The following is a 21,925-nucleotide window of genomic DNA, read 5'->3' on the forward strand; positions in this document are numbered from 1 at the left end:
ACAGACAGAATGACGTTAGTATTGAGCCGTATCAAGGCACTCTTATCAAAACCTTCAGACTTGTCCAGAAAAAAGTCACATATGACACATTTGAAATCAAGTTTATTGGTTTCTTTATTCCGAATAAGCAAGTACAGTGTAACAAGGCATTCATATGATCTCAAAGTTTACTCTTCTTCCAGTATGTGACGTCACTTCCTCAAGGCAATTTTGTGAAATAGCCCACAAACAAATCAAATTTTCACCGTTTTATTTTAGTTTTTGTTAGTCTCTTGAACTGTAGCAGATTTTGTTTTTAAACTGCGATAGCAATAGATTGAAAAGAGAACAGGATAATTTCTGCATTCGCTTTCACAGGCTGTATTACAGTACATGTATAAGCTTCAGATCACCGTGTCATTGTATGGCGCCTGCTGTGTCACCACCTGGCAGGCGTATCAATCCATCTGAAAATAAAAACATGTGCAATCAGTTTAAACAAACAAAAAACCAAATATCCATGGCTGAAGAACATGTTTCACAGGAAATTGTGGATATTTTCTCTCTGTTTGGATGGTTGTTTGGTTAGTTTGTTGTTGGTGGTGGTGGTGGTGTGTGTTAAAATGCACTTGACACTGTGTTAACCAGAACCACTCGGTAACACTTTCTTGCCAGTGAACATTATTATGTAAAATATTCCTTCCGATGTAAACTCCAAGCACAAAATGAAACTTCATCACATTCGCTTGAATAAACAGTGATCCATATGCAAGACCCTTCCGCTACTTTGTGCGCAGCTTTGAACTTGAAAGTTGTTGGTGTTGCTTTTTGTGGGGTTTTTTTCTTCTCATTTTACATTTAGTCACGAGGGGGAATCGAGACAAAGGGAGCGGTGTATGTGTGTGTGTGTGTGTGTGTGTAGAGTTATTCAGAGAAAACTACTGGACCTATCTTACTGAAACTTTATATGAGAGTTCCTGAGTATGATTTTGAATTTTGTTGATAAACATCTTTGATGACGTCATATCCGCCTTTTCTGATGCTCTCATTTTTCAACGAAATTGGTTGACATTTTTGGTCAAGTAATCTTTGACGAAGCCGGGACTTTGGTATTGCATTTCAGCTTGGAGGCTTAAAAACTAATTAATGAGTTTGCTCATTAAAGTTGTGAAAAAAAAAAATCGAATTTTTGCAAACAGATTTAAAAATGATTGCATTGAATTCTGAATCTAAAAATATATACATATGTCATGTTTACTCTTAAAATGTGATCACAGTTAACGAAAGTAGGTTAATTAGTACTATGATTAAAATTTAAGAAGTCGATCCAAAAATGATTTCATCTTAATCTTTATGATTTCCTGATTCAAAAACATATAGATATATATATTATAATATGTTTGTATTAAAAACAAGCTCAGAAAATTAAAAAGAATACAGAAAAGCGCACTTTCCTGCTTAGCGCAATACCCTACTGTGCTATACTGGCTCGTCAATTTGCAAGTAAAAAGTGAGCGATTTTCTTGCCGCGGGGGTTGACGAAGCTGTATTGTCTTGGTAAAAGAAATGCAGTGCGTTCAGTTTCATTCTGTGAGTTCGAAACATGAACTTAAAGGCATACTAACGCACTCCCGTGTTTACAAAGTGTAGTTTGCCCACAATCGATGTCAAACGCACCATAAGACCATATAATGACGATACGTCACCATGCGCGGACCATAATACATGCATTACAGCTTCTTCTAGCCTCTGAAAAAGTGAGGATGTCAACAAAGCCGCGGTGTTCTCTCCCTTGCATCAACGTTACATGTGTTGCCAAATCTATAAATAGGATGATCCAGATCAAAATGAAAATTCAAATATCTCAACATTTAAGGGGTCCTAGACCACAATATTTTGCAGGGAACTTAATTTAGTCTGTCTCCAGCTGTTGGTAAAGCAATTAGCGTGTATAGTCATCGAGTACATATGGCTTTAATGTTGTTATTTCGCCTTACGCGACGTGTTTTTACATTTAGTCAAGTTTTTAACATAGAGGGGGAATCGAGACGAGGGTTGTGGTGTATGTATGTGTGTCTGTCTGTCTGTCTGTGCGCGTGTGTGTGTAGAGCGATTCAGACCAAACTACTGGACCGATCTTTATGAAATTTGACATGAGAGTTCCTGGGAATGATATCCCCGGACATTATTTTTATTTTTTCGATAAATACTTTTGATGACGTCACATCCGGCTTTTTGTAAAAATTGAGGTGGCACTGTCACACCCTCATTTTTCAATCAAATTGATTGAAACTTTTGTAAAGCAATCTTCGACGAAGGCCGGACTTCGGTATTGCATTTCAGCTTGGTGGCTTAAAAATTAATTGATGACTTTGGTCATTAAAAATCTGAAAATTGTAATAATTTTTTTTTTATATAAAACGATCCAAATTTACGTTCAACTTATTCTACATCATTTCCTGATTCCAAAAACATATAAATATGTTATATTTGGATTAAAAAAAAACTTTGAAAATTAAAAATATAAAAATTATGATCAAAATTAAATTTCCAAAATCGATTTAAAAACAATTTCATCTTATTCCTTGTCGGTTCCTGATTCCAAAAACATATAGATATGATATGTTTGGATTAAAAACACGCTCAGAAAGTTAAAACGAAGAAAGGTACAGAAAAGCGTGCTATGCAGCACAGCGAAACAACTACCGCGCTGAACAGGCTCGTCAGTTTCACTCCGTATTGCACAAGCGGCGGACTACGGTCATTGTGAAAAAATGGAGTGCGTTCAGTTTCATTCTGTGAGTTCCACAGCTTGACTAAATGTAGTAATTTCGCCTTACGCGACTTGTTTTAATCTGTTTTGAAGAAGAAGAATACATGTACTGTGATAAGAAATTGCTCTCAGTAAGCTGATGGAAGTTGAGACACAAACCGTTGTAGAGGTTGTACGATGTCACGAGCTCCTTGATCATGCAGATGCCGTATCCCTCTGGACGCAAAACTTTAGGGTTCACGAAGCACAGTGGCAGGTACATCTTTGAAAGCACGTCGGATGCTCCTGTCGGTAGAAGAAAATGGACGTGAAAGAACTTTGTGACAAACACAACAGTGCAGATACTGTAAAGGGTGTTTTGCCACGACAATATACTATAGCTTTCCCGAATACTAGTGGCTGATCGCTTGAAGCGACAAGCCAGTAGCGTATCGCGCTTCACAGGAAAGTGCACTTTTCTATATTATCATGGGTGAAACTTTTCCGCCTCTGGGCGGAATCCGCCAAATGAAATTGGTCAAATAAGGAATTCCTTATTTTGAAAATCTTTAAAAAAAAAAAATTTTAAAAATTATTTTGTTATTTTTGTGTTTTTTTGCCGGCGATTCGATCTATATTTCCCCTAACACAGTGACCGGACATCGCTGAGTCTTTGTTTCACTGGGTGCGCGAATTTTCGGACTACAGCTTGGCATTTGTTACCATTATTTAATGTGCAAATTTGTGTGTTTGAGATACCAGGATAGGCCTACTTTTACCCTTAAAAGCCTGATTTTTTGTTTTCTTCCGGGGGGCGAACCCTGGGCCCCCTAGCAGGGCGTTGCCCCTGCACCCCACCAGGGCCTGGGTGGCCCCTGGACCCCGGCCTCATTTTCCTTATTTTCAATTCTGATCAGTTTCACCCATGTATTATTTTTAACTGTGTGAGCTTTTTTTTTCAAGCCAAACATAACATATCTATATATGTATTTTGGAATCAGGGAATGATAAAGATTAAGATGAAATCATTTTTGGATTGATTACGAAATTTTTTATTTTTATTAAAATTTTTGATGACCAAACTCTTTAAAGCTTCTGAGCTGAAATACAATCCCATAGTCTTGGCATCTCAGTTCAGAGACATCCTGCTTGCTGCCGCGCGGGCAGAGAAAATGTTCTCTCTTTATCTTCACTGCGCTGGCAGCAAAACCCCTCATGCGGAGGTGTTTTCAGACAGGCCAGACAGGTTGTCTCGGAGGTGTTCTTTGAAGATTGCTTGACCACAAAGTTGAATCAATTTAATAAAATTTAAAAAAATGAGGGTGTGACAGTGCCGCTTTAACTTCACAAAAAGTCGAATATGACGTCATCAAAGACATTTTGGGATATTATTTGCAGGACCTCTCATGAAGATCGGTTCAGTGATTCAGTGATTCACTCTGAATGGCTCTACACCCCCACACACGTACACCACCACCCTCGTTTCAAAAATGAGGTTTTTTGTTTTCTTTTACTGTAACAATACATAACGAAGTACCATAAAAGAAGCAGTCGTTGTCTTTATTGCAAGTAACGTCATGATGGCAATATTTACTGATGCATAGTGATCGTCCTTCCGGGTTGCCACAGTCCACGGAGAGTTCGCAGTAAGCCTGAGGAAGAAAAAAACAAGTCATGTGAAGTGAAATCAGAACATTAAGTCAATCCGTCAACCTGAAACTTAAACAATGAACCGTGAAAACCCGGGATCAGTCATCACCGAGATTATCGTCATGGCTTGGCTAGCCAAAACTCGAAGACCTAGAACGGACGCGCTGGTCCCCGCGATGCACGTGAACACCGATTTAATTAATATATTTTGGCACATTTTCAGAGTAAATATATATTCATGTAGTTTTGGTTTCAGGAAGTGTTAAACAATACAATGCCATTGTTTGACCAAAATTTAAAAGAATTTGATTGAAACAAATAAGGTTGTTTTTTTTTCTTTCTTTTTTTAAATCTCAGTTGCATGCAGGCTGCTTCAACCCTTTCTTTTTTGCCTTTTTTTTATGTTTTTTTTTTAAAGTTTTTTTTGTTGTTGTTGTTGTTGGCGGGGAGCATCCTTCTTCATTGATTTTTTTTTTTTTTTTAAGTAATGTTTTTACTATAACATTAACATTACTATATCTAAATGTATTTTAAGCAACTTTTCTATATAACAATTCCCTCTCAAGAATGCATACAATATCCAGAGGGGAGCCATATCTATAAATACCAACACACATTTTGGCTATCACAATCAAATAATTCACATAACTTATTAGTGCCTTGGAACTTTGTGAATTTTCAAATACGCCCAAAAAAACTTCCTTTACGGTAATTTTAATAATCATATTATATTTACAATTCACTTTATCCTCAACGCATTTCCAAATGGACATAATTTTCGGGCAAAAGTAAAAAAAATGTTCAATATAATCAATTTCGTTCTCACAGTGAGTACAGCAATTACTCACGGAAATGCCTATTTTATACAATAAAATATTTGTGGGGTAAATATTGTGCAATATTTTCCAATGCAACATTCGCAATCTTGTTTCAGTGGTTACTTTGTTTACCATTTAACCATTGCTCTTTTCCCGGCCTGAAATCAAATTTATGTTCCCAAAATTTAACTACAACCGGCTCCACATATTTTTCCTTTATAATTAATTTGCGAAATTGACAAGGCTTACTCAGGTTCTTTAAATCGTTGAATCCACATACATTTCCATTTGCAGAGCGTAGTGTTGCTGCTTTAACTGCTGTACAAATCACCCTATATTCAAAGAATCTTGTGGGCTTACATCCAACCTTCTGCTGCATAATATTAAAGGGCACAATCTCATTACCAACATATACATCCTTTACTCGACAAACGCGAAAATTATGGATCGTCTTGCTAAAGCAGATGGTCAGGTGATAACAAATCAGGATGATATTTTGACTGAACAAGTCCAGTTTTTTAGAAGGAGATACGAAAAAAATATTGAGTTTGATGAAAATTTGGTTGAACAGTTTTTGGATGGTGTTGAAGTTCCTCAATTAACAGAACAGCAGAAGACTGGAATTGATAGTCCGATCACTTTAACAGAATTGTCGACTTCCTTAAAAAATATGAAAAACGGTTCCTCCCCTGGATGTGATGGTATTACAACCTCCTTTATGAAGTTCTTCTGGTGTAAAATAAAACACATGGTATTGAATTCCTTTCATGCATCTTTTTTAAAGGGAGAATTAACCGTCACACAAAAACGGGCAATAATGATATTAATTCATAAGGGTAAACAACTACCAAGGGACGACCTTAATAATTGGCGACCGATTTCACTATTAAACACTGATTATAAAATATTGGCGAAGACTCTTTCAGTTCGCCTATCTAAAGTTATTTTAGATATTATTGGTGAAGATCAGTATGGTTTTTTGAAGGGTCGAACCATTAGTTCAGCGATCCGGCAAATAGACGATTTAGTATCGTATGTAAACGAATATAATAAACCTGGGTTCCTTGTAGCACTGGACTATAAAGCTGCATTTGACACGATTTCCAAAGAGTATATTGTGTATGCATTTAAACGATTTAATTTTGGTGCCGTCTTTGTAAGATGGGTAGAGATTCTATTGTATAAATCGGAAAGTTGTATCAATTTTATGGGCTGGTTATCGGAATGTATTGAATTAAACGCAGGTATCAGACAGGGCTGTTCTTTTTCACCGATGGCCTTCATCCTTGCATTAGAATTGTTGGCCTTGAAAATTCGAAATGATGGTTCAATTAAGGGTCTGCCTCTGCCAAAAGAAACTAATGATAATTATGATATGTTCTTTAAGATATTATTATATGCTGATGATGTGACCCTATTTCTGAACGATATGGATGAGTTAAAAAACGCATTAACCCTTGTTACCTATTTTTCCAAATTCTCTGGTTTGGCAATGAATAGACAAAAAACTGAAATCATGGCCTTGGGCAGTAATAAATATGGTAATGAAAATGAGTGCGGGTTAAGGTGGACTACAAAAGTGAAGATTTTGGGAATTTATTTCAGTAGCTCCTCATCGGTCTCTGAGATTGAAGAAAACTGGACAAGCCGTATTGAAAATATACGACGCAACATTGTAAAATGGTTTAAACGAAATTGTAGTATCATGGGGAAAATATGCATTGTGAAATCTCTTTTGTTATCGCAGATTATTTATCCGTTGCAAGCACTGGTAATACCCGAAAAGGTATTGACTGAGATAAATACTATGTTTTACAGATTTATTTGGAAAAAACGATTTTCAAACACTAAGGCATTTGAGAAAGTTAAAAGAAAAGTGATGTGTCAAGAGTTTCCTGATGGGGGTTTAAAAATGATTGATGTCATTGATATGCAGTCCTCTTGTTTGTTGTCCTGGGCGGCAAATTTATTGAACGAAAAGCAGGAAAGTTGGAAACAAATACCGATACATATGTTCTCGAAGCTTGGTGAAAGGTTGTGTTGCTTCCAATCTAACACCACGGTAAAACAATTTAAAGGATTGGGATTAATTAAAAATGTATTTTGGAAACAAGTTTTAATTTGTTGGTTGAAAAATAAGGACATGATTCAGAGAGCAGTAGGTGGAGACATGTTATTAAGAGATACGTGTTTATGGAACAGCAAGGATATAATCTATTGCGGCCAAACCCTGTTTTTTAGCGACTGGAAACAAATAAGGTTGTCACCCTCAAAGTTCTTAAAAGCCGGATATGATGTCACCAAGGACAGTTATCAAACAAATAAGAAAAAATGTGAGGATATGATCTCAAAGAATTCACATGTAAAGTGTCTGTGTAAGATCTGTCTAGTAGATTACACACGCATACATGTATACGCACACATGCTATCACCCTCGTCTCGAATCCCATTGGCATTGTATCTGCTATCCAAAAACAGATAAGACTGCTGACGTTTCAAAGCCCCCCGCGGGTTTGGGGGAGTCCCATATTGGTTGGGACGAGAAAGAATTTACCCGATGCTCCCCAGCATGTCGTAAGAGGCGACTAACGGATTCTGTTTCTCCTTTTACCCTTGTTAAGTGTTTCTTGTATAGAATATAGTCAATGTTTGTAAAGATTTTAGTCAAGCAGTATGTAAGAAATGTTAAGTCCTTTGTACTGGAAACTTGCATTCTCCCAGTAAGGTAATAATTATATAGGCTAGCTATTCTGATGGACACGTGGGGGAATTCGGGGGCTGTGATTGGATGGTCTCACACATCCCTTTTCCGATCATCAAAGCATAACGCTACGAAAGTTGGCCATTTTTGCCGATATCCAAACGATATCGGCAATAACAAAGACGCATGGTTCCGGTTTCTTCCACGTGTATTTTATAAAGTACACGCATACCTCGCCAGGTTTGTTTCTGTCACTCTGTGACTAGTCGACAGACGATGCCATTTGCTTTGTGTGTGTTTTTGTTGTTGCTTGCTGTACATGACATACATTACGTGTAAAATCCAGTTCTTTAACAGGCAACAAAGCCTTGATCTTGAACTTGAACTTGACCTAGTCAGACGTCACCCCTGTTGTGTGTGTTCCCCGTGGTTTTCCCGTGGAATTGAACCGGTGTACGTCTGTGTCTGTCTAAACGGCCCACGTGTGACCTACTTGAAACGTTTTTGTTTACAAATACGCAGTGTTGACCTGCACTCTCGTTTTTGTGACCGAGACCTCGGCTCCTTGTCGTGTCCATGTCTACCTCCACTGGGAGAGACGCCAAAAGGCCTGCATCGTCGCCTCTAACCCAGGAAGACGAGTCCAAGAACCAGCGGACGGATGGGAGCTTCCTCGAAGACCCTGAAGAAACCATTATCTCGGCTAACGATCCAGGTTTCATGAGTAAAACAATCATTGACACCATGCCTACCTCGTCCTCGTCCATAGAAGATCTGAAGCAGGCCCTAAGTGACCCACACTTAATCGAAGTACTTGCCAAAGCCGTCGCGAGCCGCGTCACGCAGGAGCTCCGCCTCGAGATCTCTGGCCTGAAGAAGGCGATCGAGGCCAAAGATCAGCAGATCGAAGACCTGAAAGAGCAGCTCGACGGCTTTGAGCAGTACACAAGACGGAACAGCTTGAGAATTGGGCCGGTGCCAGAAAACATTGGAGAAAACACTGACGAAATAGTAAAGCAACTCGCAAAGGCTGTTGGTGTGGATCTCTGCGACGGCGATATAGATAGGTCTCACAGGGTAGGCCGCAAGCCAACCGGTGGCGAACAATACACACGATCCATTATCGTGAAGATGGCAACTCACCGGAAAAAAGAGCAACTCATGCGATCGAGGAAAAACCTGAAGAATGCCGATGTCACCAAACTGTTCACGAACCTGGAATGGCCGGCCCTAAAGAGAGGAGACTCAGCGGGACCCCAGCGACACCCCAACATATTCGTCAATGAGGACCTGACGAAGACAAGGGCTGGTATCGCCGGTAGGGCCAGGAAGCTCAAGCGAGAGGGCAGACTTGAAGACACCTGAGGTGCGTTGCATAGAGCGTTTCGATCTGTTCGCGAAGAGACAAACAGTTTTCATGTTGTAGGAAACGCTATGTTCGCGGCGAACTGTTCGCGGCGAACTCAATTCTATCCTCTCTACCTATTTTCAAGTAAATGGACCCATCTCTTCGCTGACAGCCGAGTCAATGCATGTATATTGGGGGCGATCATCCGAACAGTCGCTTTGTACTTGGAACAGCCCTCCCTACCCGCACTGACAAAAGTAGACGAGTCCAATCGCTTACAGCTCAGTCCATGAGTACATTTTAGGGGTGACGGTATGCAGTGGCCTTCAGGATATCTGTGTGTGTGTTTGAGTTTCGTACCCCACGTGGAGAAGCAGGGCCTTTCCTTTTCTTTTTTTTGGTGGTCAGATTTGACAGTTAGATTTCTTGTCGAGTCCGTGGAAAAGCATTGTGGTCTTCATTTCATTCAATAAAGGTAAAGGTCGGGTTAGGAGTAAAAAGCCCGTGTGCGCGGGCTCTCTCTCTCTCTCTCTCTCTCTCTCTCTCTCTCTCTCTCTCTCTCTTTCTCTCTCTGTTCGTCTGTCTGTCTCTCCCTCCCTTTCTTTTTCTTTCACGATCTCTCTACCTGTCTCTCTTTCTCTCTCTCTCTCTCTTTCTCTCTCTCTCTCTTTCTCTCTCTCTCTCTTTCTCTCTCTCTCTGTCTCTCTCTCTCTTTCTCTCTCTGTTCGTCTGTCTCTTCCTCCCTTTCTTTCTCTTTCTCGATCTCTCTATCTGTCTCTCTCTCGCCCCCCTCGCCCTTCCGCACACACGCGCGCGTATACACACACACACACTAAAACACTCAACACACACACACACATGCAGACACACACATACACACACACAAACACACACACATATATGTTTACATACACACATACACACGCGCGCACTCACTCACTCACACACATTAACATAAACCAACAGTGATACACACATAAACACAAACAAGCACACACACACACACACACACACACACACACAGCCATTGCCATACGCACACGCAAATACACCCAGACACTTCATTGCACGCAGATATGAAGGTGGGGGGGGGGGGGGGGCAGAGAGAGAGAGAGAGAGAGAGAGTTCTTTTCCTCTTTATGCCTCATCACAATAACACGCAAGTGTCACTATCTGCACACATTCTTCTCGCTCTGACTTTTTGTGGACGTCAGCCTTTTAAAACTTGACTCTGTCCGATCTCGTGAAAAAAGCAGACAACGCGATCTTGCAGCAAATACAAAATGACACATGCAGTAGCGTATTTTACTACCAAAACACACACAAACAAAATAATACACCCACACAATTCATTACACGGAAATAGGAAGGTGGTGGCGGGAGGGGAAAGAGAGAGAGAAAGAGAGAGAGAGGGAGAGAGAGAGAGCCGAGCGAGACAAGAGACAGAGACAGAGCAGAGAGAGACAGAGACAGACAGAGAGAGACAGACAGACAGAGCAGAGAGAGACAGAGACAGACAGAGAGAGACAAGAGAGAGAGAGAGAGAGACAGAGGGCAGAGAGAGACAGAGAGACAGACAGACAGACAGACAGAGACAGAGCAGACAGAGACAGAGACACAGAGAGAGAGCGAGCCAAGAGAGACAAGAGACAGAGAGAGTTCTTTCTCTCTTATTCCTTATTCTCTCATGCCTTATCACAATAAGCCACAAGGGTCACTTTCTGGACGCATTCTTCTCTCTCTGAATGTTTAGGGTCGGCAGCCTTTTCAATCATAAGTTCGATCTCGTGAAACAAGCAACACACACACACACACCCTCACATCCACATGCACATATATTCACCCAGGAACACACACACACACAACCTCAAACACCCCCCCCCCCCGACACACACACACATCCACACACGAACATAATACTTTCACACACACACACACACACCACCCTAAACAGACACTCATATACACACTAACGCACACACACACACACACACACACACACACACACACACACGCACACACACACACACGCACACACACACGCACACACACACATGCATTTATTTATTAAGGAGATTTCTATAGCGCATAACTAAAAGCACTATGCACACGTGCACACACACAAACACACATACACACACACACACATGTATACACACCCACACATGCACACGCACGCCCTCACTCACACACATTAGCATACACGCACATACACACACACACACACACACACACACACACACACACACATACACACACGTATACACAAACACACATAAACAAGCACAAACACACAGACACTCACACATACACTAACGCGCACCCACACACATACACACACAACACACACGCACACACACACACACAAACACACACGCACACATACACGCACACGAACACACACACTTACTACACACACGCACACACACACACATACATACTCGCACAATCACACGCGCGTGCGCGCGCATACAAATACACACAGACAACACACACACACATGTATGCACACACATATATATACACACACACACACACATGCCCAACCACAAACACATACACACACACACCACCCTCAACACACACACACACATACATACCAACGCACACACGGACAAACACACACGCGCGCGCGCACACACACACAACATGCACTTACATACACCCAGACACATACACACACACTGACACATCCAGAAGCACACACACACACACATACACACGCGCACAACCTTATACACACACACTCACACACACACACTCACACACACACCACACACATAAAACACACACACACACATGCACACACACACACACACGCACACACACGCAAATACACACATGTATGTATGTGTGTTTGCGCGCGCGCGAGTGTGTGGGTGTGTATGTGTGTGTGTGTGTGTGTGTGTGTGTGTGAGTGAGAGAGAGAGAAAGAAAGGGAGAGAAAGAAAGGAAGAAAGAGAGAGAGAGAGAGAGAGAGAGAGAGAGAGAGAGAGAGAGAGAGAGTCAACCGGAAAGCTCAGTACAGTGCAATAGTTTTTGGCGTGCCACCTCTCAGGTACGTTACAGAATGCTCCAGAATGCTCCCCGCAAACCCCCGTTTCCTAGACCATTCTCGGCGAGCGTTCGCAATTGTTACGCTATAGTACCGAGCGCTTGCTAACGCTCGCGAGCGCCACAACAAAACTATGCGTTGCATAGAAAACATTCGCAAACGTTCTGTGGCGCTCTGCCTATGCAACGCACCCCTGGACTCGCGATGGCATGATCTTTGTTAAGAAAAGAGGCAGTGTCACCAAGCTCACCACCATGCGTGAACTGGAAGTATTTTGCAACTGACATATTTTCTGTCTCCACACCTGTGTGTTTTGGATACCTGTGCAAACTGACTCCAACCTGAGATAACACCGAACGTCATAACCTAAAAGTACCCATCGCCGCCTGTGTGTGTGTGTGTGTGTGTGTGTGTGTGTGTGTGTGTGTGTGTGTGTGTGTGTGTGTGTGTGTGCGTATGTGTGTGTGTGTGTGTGTGTGTGTTTATGTGTAGTACAGAGTATGTTTGTGAATGAACCTGCTATTGCTGAGAAAACGCCAAAACTGATCAATTGCACAGTCTCTCGTAGACACGGATTTCGTTTACTTCTCTAAGACAACTCAATTTAGGTGATCTTTATGTAGTAATCGTCTTATGTGACTGTATGGCAATCCAAGGCGAGCTATAGTGATGGTAATGAACTGAAAACCTACGTATGCCTGTATTACAGTGTATTACAGTGTCTGACCATCGCAGTGACGATTTATGAGACAATAATAAGTTCATGTGCCAACGCAAGACGAAAAAACAATGCTGCGAACGAACACTATAATAGAACATTGACTGTGCAGGGCAAAGCCAAGCCCAGCGCTGTGTTTTGTCGAGTGTTGACCCGCGGACAGAGAAGCCTGTCCTCAGTTCATGTTTCCTGTAACCGTTGCATTGCTTAATTGACACTGGTTTAATTATTGTCGAACATGGTGATGTTGGCCGATGTCTCCCTAGGCTGTGCACTTCACTGTTATCTGTTATCTGGCGTCCTGATATATTTTCTTCCCGCGTGTGTGTATGTGTGTCTGTCTGTCTGTCTGTTTGTCTGTGTGTGTGTGTGTGTGGTGGGGGGGGGGGGGGTGTTATAAATGAAACCAGCGTAATGCGTCGAGTGTTTTGCTGTGTGCGAGCATTATTTTGACACTTGCATGCTTGAATATTTTTCTGATCTTTGTTCCACGACTCTGCTGCCTTACCTTGAAGACGTGTGTGTGTGTGTGTGTGTGTGTGTGTGTGTGTGTGTGTGTGTGTGTGTGTGTGTGTGTGTGTGTGTGTGTGTGTGTGTGTGTGTTTTCGGTAGGTGTACTTGTGTGGATGTATAAGTGTATTGATGGGTCACGACCAAACTACGCGACATCGACTTACATGTAAAACTGCTCCGTGTGCTGGATGCTTGAAACGTTATTTCTTAGTAAGTGTTGTTCCTGTTGTTGCTTCAAATGACTAAAAACATTTCCTCGTCATTTGTTTCATGTTGTATACACTCAGGACCATTTCATCTCCGTTCATTTTGTCAACTTTTTTCTGACAGCCGCGTCAGCGATTTTGACAGGACCATGTCAAAATTGTGTCATGTTCATTCATTTTGTTTTTCTACTTTGTATAAAAACGTTTATGACCTCTTTGTTTACCTGCTTTTCGCTATAGCTTTCCCCTGTTTTTCGCTCCTTAACCCTTTGTTATTCCCTTTTAGAGAGAGAGACCCGTTCACTGATGCTTGTCCCATGCCTAGCTACTGATGCCCAGCCCTGGTTCTTCTTCTTCAAAGAAGTTGTAACCTAAATTTTGAATGCCTTTAGACATCGTTAATTTCAGATCCAGGGTTGGTTGTTTTTACGCAATATCGGCCAGGTGCTCGCAAAAATTGTTTTTTCTTGATCTTGACACCGTCCTGGTATATATGTTTTTTGTTTTTCACGGACAAAATGGTTTTCGAACAGCTCTCTTCATCTTTTTCCATGCACATTTCTTGTGTGTGTACTACGAGAAAAATATTGAATGTTTTAACTCCACACCCTTAAACCCCATACCCGACTCAAAATCGCAACCTTCCTATTTTAGTCAACCAATTGGAAGTAAGCGTTACGGGCATATGCTTTGGAACATTATATTCGTGCATAGTTTTGTGACACATGTTTTTGTCATTTTGCTGATGGTTTTATTGTCAGGAGATGTCCACCCAAACCCAGGCCCGCCTGGTAGAGAGCATGTTAAAGATACCTCTATTTTGCATATAAATGTACGTAGTTTGCGAAACAAGATTGATATTTTACAATGTGAAGTTAAAGAGCACGATATTGTGACTTTGTCAGAAACTTGGTTGTGTGACTCGATATCAAACGACAGTTTATGCCTCAAAGGATTTCATCCCCCAGTGCGTCTTGATAGGCCAGATGGATATGGAGGGGTAGCTGTTTATGTGAAAAACGATTTTATTTGCAAACCAAGGCCTGATTTGTTAATTCCAGGCCTTGAAGCAGTCTGGGTAGAAACTAAATTATTGCAAGAAACTGTGCTGGTTGGTTCATTTTACCGACCACCAGACTCTCGGATTGATTATTGGCACTTGGTTGACGAATCTGTAAAGCAAGTAATGAGAACACCACATAAATTTCTAATTCTTGGAGACTTTAACGAAGATTTTTTTAATAATCCATCTCCCCACTTTCTTAATTTAATACAAAAAAACAATCTGCACCAGCTCGTTACTGAACCCACACGTATTACAGAAACTAAATCCTCATGCATCGATCTGATCCTGACCACGAGTATAAACTTAATCAGTGAAGTTGTAGTGTTACCCCCCATTTGTAGTGACCATTCTGTGCCATGTGTAAAATTAACGTCACAGAGACTAAAAAAAGGTCAGTTCAAAAGGACTATATATAATTATGCCAAGTTAGATGTTGATACATTTTTGTTTGAATTGAACAAAATTGATCTTTTGAACACAGTTTTAAATGCGTCCATTGACGAAGCTGCTGCCTTGTTTTCTGAACATTTATTCCGTGTTGCAAAAACATGTATGCCTGTTAAGATAATAACAGTACGTGAAGATGATGCCCCATGGATGACTGAACATATTTTACAATTACGAAACGCAAAAAATTGTATACATCAAGTTGCTAAGCGCTTAAATACACCTGAGCAGTGGGCATTATTCCGCCTGACTAGAAATCAGTATACAGATGAAATTCGTAAAAGAAAAAGAGATTATTTTCTAGAACTTGATGAGAGGATAAATTGTAAACAGAACTTCGGAAGCAAAAATTGGTGGCAACTTGTTAATTCCTTCTTGAAGAAAAAAGGTGTTGCATGTAACGAAATTCCACCGCTAGAAGATAATGGAAAAATTATTGATAACATTTGTGAAAAAACGATTTTGTTTAATAATTATTTTGAAAGCCAGTCTAAAGTTGAAAATCCAGACGATCCCCTGCCCGAGGCAAATTGGTGTAATACATCTTTATCGACTTTTGAATTAACAGAAGCTGAAGTTGTCCAAGTGTTAAGGAATTTAAATTTATCCAAGGCCGTGGGCCCTGACGGAATACATAATAAATTGCTTGTAGATGGATTACCTGTTATCGTTCCACCGCTTACAGTTCTCTTTAACAGATCCTTGTCTGAGGGTGTTTTTCCAGTTGTCTGGAAAACTGCTCACATTACGCCCATTTTTAAGAAAGGCGATAGGAGTGCTTGTTCCAACTACCGTCCAATCTCTTTGCTGAGTTGTATTGGGAAGGTGCTTGAAAAATGTATACAAATCCGTGTGTTTGGTTATTTGAAAAATTATGATTTGATTACACACTGCCAATCTGGTTTTATTGCTGGTGATTCGACTGTTTATCAACTATTGAGTATATATGATGATTTTTGTGTTGCACTTGATAAAAACATTATGTCACAGGCAATATTTTTTGATGTATCCAAAGCTTTTGATAAAGTCTGGCATCGCGGTCTGCTCCACAAGCTTGAGGCGATAGGTATAAGAGGTCCCTTGCTTGTTTGGTTTGAACATTACTTGAGCGATCGCAGACAAGCAGTAGTATTGAAAGGAACCAAATCAAGTTATGCTACCCCTTCTGCTGGTGTCCCTCAGGGTTCTGTCTTAGGACCTCTTTTATTTCTCATTTATATTAACGATATTGGTGTTGGTCTTGAATCAGTGTTGAAACTCTTTGCAGACGATACGAGTATGTACTTAAGTTTAGATAACGATGATGTACGAGCAGAGATTTTGAATTCTGATTTGGATAAAATTCGCACATGGGCTTCTAAATGGAAAGTCACTTTTAATTGTCAAAAGACAGAATTGTTGGACATTTGTAGGCAACAAAATGTTTTACTTCCACCATTGTATTTCGAAGATGCACACTTAGTTGATGTTGAAAATCACAAGCACCTTGGCGTCATTCTACAAGGTAATTGTAAATGGGATTCCCACATAAAAAGTCTAATTGCTAAATGTAGAAAGTCAATTGCGTGTTTTGGTTTATTCAAGCATCGTTTAAACAGAAAATCACTTGAAGTTATATATAAATCCTTTATGTTACCATTGTTTGATTATGCGGACGTTATCTGGGATAACTGTACACAGTGTTTGGCAGACGAGTTGGAGACATTGCATCTCGATGCAATCCGAATCATTGTAGGTGCAGTACGTGGCACAAGCCACCAAAAACTGTATAACGAATCGGGTTTTGTGCCCCTGAAAGAAAGGCGACGTCGTCATAAACTTTTGCTGTATTATAAAATTGTAAATCGTTTAACCCCAGAATATTTATATTCCAAACTGCCGGTCCTGGTTTCCGATGTAAATCCTTACCACAGACGACGCCCTCTTGAACGTAAGTTTCCATTGTGCAGAAGTGAGTTATATAAATCTTCATTTTTTCCTTCAACGAATAATCTTCCAGAAAATATACAACAAACGCAGTCAGTTGGTGAATTTAAAAGGTATTTGACCGATGGAGATGTTGTTGTTCCACCGTATTATTATCTAGGCAACCGCCAGGGACAGGTACTTCACAGCAGGTTGAGATTAAACATGAGCGATTTGCAACAAGACTTAGTTAACCGACACCTCTCTGATAATTTAGAATGTACGTGTGGAGCATGCCCGGAAGATTCTGAACATTTCTTATTACACTGTCCAAAATTTAAAGAACATAGAACCATTTTATTCAATAGTCTGCCAACACACGTTCTGGACTGCAAAACACTCTTGTTTGGAAATACTGATTTAACTATATCTTTGAACACGAAAATATTCTCTGTTGTACAAGACTATGTTATGTTAACTAATCGCTTCGGCTGATATTATATTAACTGTGCAATTGATGTAGCCAGGCATTCTCTCCCTCCCTCTCTCTCTCTCCCTCTCCCTCTCTCTCTCTCTCTCTCTCTCTCTCTCTCTCTCTCTCTCTTTACCCTATTTGTATAAAATATGATTAAAGATTATCAAGATAAGTGTTGAAGCTATCACTTGTTCGCCATGTTTTGCTATCTGAATGTGTATTGATTATAAGTTCAAGAACGTGTCCATAAGCAATCTGCTTGTTAACGTTCTCAATGTTGTTATTGTTTGAAACGTGTGTATGTGAATTTGAATAAACACGCTTAAACCAACAAACCTTGCAAATTTCCAGAAGCTGCAATCTGAAGCGGCGACCTATCTCGGATTCTAGCAGACGATCTCTTCAATCAAACAAAATCAGCAAACTCTCCTGTCGCATAGAACGTCCATTATATAGTGCATTGTTGAAATGAAGTTACCGGTCTGAAACATTTCGTCGTTTCTTCTGAGACAATCCTTGTTCTCTTATCATCTACAGATTTACCGCTGTCTTCACCACGCGAATTCCCAACAGAAGTCAGACTTTCGAACATACAATCTACGTAGGCAAGCATGATACGTCATGACGTCATATGATTCCTAACATATTGACGTAATGCTAAACATCCGGTTATCTCGAGTTTTCTCCGTAATACATGTCCGTGGGTTTTTCAATGTTCGGTTATTTCCGTGGCTTCATGCGGAAAGGGAACCGTCGTCTGCAATCATCAACGACATGGACCATTCTGGTTCTTGTCGCTGACAAAAACATGATTCTAACACAGAATTTAATGTCAGAATAGCTATATAAACGCTATTGTGTTTTCATCGTAGCAATAGGGTCCGATATTTAGACTCGAACAAGTATAATGCGACTCGTCTTCGACTCGTCGGCATTATACTTGTCTCGTCTAAATATCGGGCCCTATTGCTACACTGAAAACTATGGAACACGAAGAGGGTCAAATGCTCGAGCAAGTACTCGCGCATTTACTCGAGCACTTTCGAAACTGCTCGAGTAAATGCGCGAGTACTTCTGAAAATGCTCGCGCACTTTCGAAACTGCTCGAGGAAATGCGCGAGCACTTTTGAAAATGCTCGAGCAGTTTCAAACTGCTCGCGCACTTTCAGAACTGCTCGAGCACTTTCAAAGTACTCGCGCATTTAAATGCGCGAGTACTTTCTCGCGTATTTCCGAGAAGTAACGAGCGGGTAAAGCAAAAACTTGTCGCGGAACAGTATTCTTGTGTAAGTGACTGGATGTTAGCAATTCTTTCGCCAGCACAGCAGCCAACACCTCTTGCAATAAGGCGTAAATTATGCCCTCGTGCATTGTTCACGCCCACTCACAAGACAGTGCAGAACGTTGAGCGCTACTGCTCATGTCTAGCTTCTTCGTTCTTTAATTTTCATTTCTCTATCATCTCATTGCTGGGAAATTCGGGTCGCATTCCTCCCAGTGGAAAGCCATCTACAATAAGAGCCGCGCATCCCAGGCGTGTATTCGTGTCAGTTTATGTGAGATCAGCCACCTGACAGAATGACTGAGGTCTTTGGTGTAATCAGCCACCTGACAGAATGACTGAGGTCTTTGGCCGGTGTAATCAGCCACCTGACAGAATGACTGAGGTCTTTGCATGTCATCTCTGAGTAATCACATAAAGTTGACCCGTGTTCGTCGGTCCTCGATTCTTTCCGTTACCCAGTGCTCTACCAGTTTTTCTACCAGATCATAGCATTCAAAACGGTATCGATGCGCAGCAGCTGACTGAAAATAAAAGGAAGCGTGCAAGAGTATTTTTGAATTTTGCAATACTTGGTCACAAAGGACTTCTCCATTGAAAATAATTAATTTGTCTGCTGTGAAGGTGAGGAGGTGTTTGAAGCGTAGGCTACACGGCAAACCATAGACCTATCCCTGGGCAAACGTACCGTAAGCCAAATAGCAAAAGATTGATACTGATACTTTGCAATAAAAGTGCCGTAGACTCGTTTGGATACATACCAAAAATCACAACCCTGACTGCTTGCTGAACAGAATTAGAATTTTGTTCATGAAATGATTTTACAGATTGCCACAAACGAGTCTGTTAAAGGCACAGTAAGCCTCCCGTAAACCATCACAGAGCTCCCCGAGCGTCTACATACAGTACAATTTGAACGCTCACCGAACGGGAACATCCTGGCTGCTTTCTGTCAAGCGTGAGAAATTTTCAAAGAATTTATTTTTGTGGACTTGGTCCTCTACAACAATGGCGCCTCGTTTTGGTGCTGGACGGCTGTTATGAATATTCAATGATACCGGAAATCACGCCCGGACAGTAAGCCTCCCGTAAACCATCACAGATACTGTCAGGCTTTTACACACAGTTCAAACACCCTTCCATTTGAACGCTCACCAAACGGGAACATCCTAGGTGCCCTACGTAAAGAGCGAGCAATTTTTAAAGAATTAATTTTGCAGATTGTCTCGAACACTTTTTGGACCCATCCTGAACTCAGGTCAAAAATGAGTTACTTCCCTTCGGGTCTCATTCTATCGATGTAAACTGGCCATAGCCGTGGATCGATGATTATCAGAATGTTTTTGGACTGTGGTGCGTTTTTGCGCTAGACCTAACTTTTAAAATCTAAATGATAAATTGACAGCTTGTTACACAAACATTCTTTAATCATAAAAGAATTCTTTTTTCATGAAGACAAGATCAGTACAATTCGAAGTTGTGAAAGTTTGAAAAAAGAAAAGCCCGGAAGCAGGGTCACGCAAGGGTCGTAGCAGACGACGGTTTATCGGCATATCGCCGTTCCTCTCAACAGTCAAAAGCCATCGCTAGAGTTCTTGTGAACCACAGCCGTTTGTTTCGTGCATAAAAACGTGCTATTGCAGATAAGCTCACATCGAGTCGCATTCAAATGACTAACTGACGACTACATTGTGAAAAAGGGAAACTGGATCACACGGGTTCACGATGGCTCAGGGGTAAGATAAACCACGCAGAAATAAATTCTTTGAAAATTGTTCGCTCTTTACGGAGGGCACCTAGGATGTTCTCAATTGGTGAGTGTTTAAATGAAAGGGTGTTTGTACTGTGTGTAAAAGCCTGACCGTATCTGTGATGGTTTACGGGAGGCTTACTGTGCCTTTAAAAGAATTAAATTCATCAAAAGATGTCCAAGCCTTCACAGAGAGAACACCCAGGCTGGTTGGTTTTTGGTATGTTATAGTGAAGGGATGGTCTTATCCCATGTAAAAGGTATGTTATAGTGAAGGGATAGTCTTATCCCATGTAAAAGGTATGTTATAGTGAAGGGATGGTCTTATCCCATGTAAAGGCCTGGCCAGATCTGAGACGGTAAGTCGAACAGTTCTTACAAGAAGGAGTATACATTTAAGTTGCAAGCAAGGTTATCATCATAGTTGTGGTCATGAGGCGGTCCTCTGTGAGGCCTTTAATTAAACATTAGGTTGGCTCTGTGCAGTTTGCAATGTGCAGTTTGACTGAAAGTCTAAAAGTAAATGAATGAAAGGAGAGAGAGAGAGGATGGAGGGTAACTATACAACACGAGGGGGGAAATCGGTGTTGCATTTGGCAAAGTACATTTCTGTTCAAGTTTTTTTATGTCCAAGTTTGCACCATTAATGTGCCGTGATTCCAAAAATGTGCTGATAATTTCACGACTTACCCCTACTGCGTATTTGCTGAAGAGTCCAAGCATCAAGAACATGACTTGGGGCACAATGTTTTCCATGTTTTAAATGTCCCTTGTCAGTCGTTCCACACGTGACTCTGACTGTGAGTGTTGGTTTGATCTGGTGGGGATAACTAGAACGTACGCCTCTTTATGCTAAGCAGGAGTCCATCTGCTGATGTGTCGTTTACAATGATTCCGTCGATCATTCTGTAAGGCCAAAAAAAAATGTATGTTGGTGAAAGGCTGCCATATTCGTAGCGTTCATTAATTAATTCATATCAGTGTTTACATGTGCCAATAATGTTATAAAACTGTACCTAAGAATAAGAATAAGAATACTTTATTATCTCATAGAGAAATTCAGGGGATATAATAACGATTGGCTGTAGCTTTCGAACACAGAACAAATTATTTCAGTATTGCAAAGTGGTACGATAGTGTCGAATGTAAACAGAACAGTCTCAAACGCCATCTTTGGTTTACGACGTCAACGGTCTAAAAATAGCCCAAGTCCTGGAGAACTGTTGCTAAACAATGCAATAAAGAATTAATTATTTCTCG

General features: G+C 40.8%; 1 protein-coding gene and 1 long non-coding RNA gene across 3 annotated transcripts; one reads left to right on the forward strand and one right to left on the reverse strand.

Moving 5' to 3' along the window:
- Nucleotides 1-96: 96 nt before the first annotated feature.
- On the reverse strand, nt 97-21,510 carry LOC138968564 (uncharacterized). Of its 2 annotated transcripts, none has more exons than XM_070341140.1 (4): nt 21,356-21,510; nt 4,326-4,383; nt 2,912-3,037; nt 97-446 (listed from the first exon to the last, which is right to left on the reverse strand). In XM_070341140.1, the coding sequence occupies exons 1-4, from the start codon at nt 21,419-21,421 to the stop codon at nt 397-399; spliced, it is 300 nt and encodes a 99-aa protein (XP_070197241.1). In that variant the 5' UTR covers nt 21,422-21,510; the 3' UTR covers nt 97-396. The 2 variants fall into 2 exon arrangements, with proteins under 2 accessions (XP_070197241.1, XP_070197240.1); XM_070341139.1 differs by having other exon boundaries at nt 4,269-4,383.
- Nucleotides 4,381-7,855, forward strand: LOC138968565 (uncharacterized). The gene is made up of 2 exons (XR_011456227.1): nt 4,381-4,704; nt 7,459-7,855. It is a non-coding gene; the product is annotated as an uncharacterized lncRNA (long non-coding RNA).
- Nucleotides 21,511-21,925: the final 415 nt, after the last annotated feature.

This window comes from Littorina saxatilis, linkage group LG6, assembly GCF_037325665.1.
Source record: "Littorina saxatilis isolate snail1 linkage group LG6, US_GU_Lsax_2.0, whole genome shotgun sequence".
NCBI classification, from domain to species: domain Eukaryota; kingdom Metazoa; phylum Mollusca; class Gastropoda; order Littorinimorpha; family Littorinidae; genus Littorina; species Littorina saxatilis.

Bases quoted from the DNA above. Each gene is read 5' to 3' on its own strand.
- LOC138968564 (XM_070341139.1), bottom strand. From the start codon at position 21,421: ATGGAAAACATTGTGCCCCAAGTCATGTTCTTGATGCTTGGACTCTTC. The intron at 4,384-21,355 runs GTAAGTCGTGAA...TTTCTTCCTCAG, and splicing joins TCAGCAAATACGCAGTAGGG to GCTTACTGCGAACTCTCCGT. The intron at 447-2,911 runs GTTTGTGTCTCA...TTTTATTTTCAG, and splicing joins ATCGTACAACCTCTACAACG to ATGGATTGATACGCCTGCCA.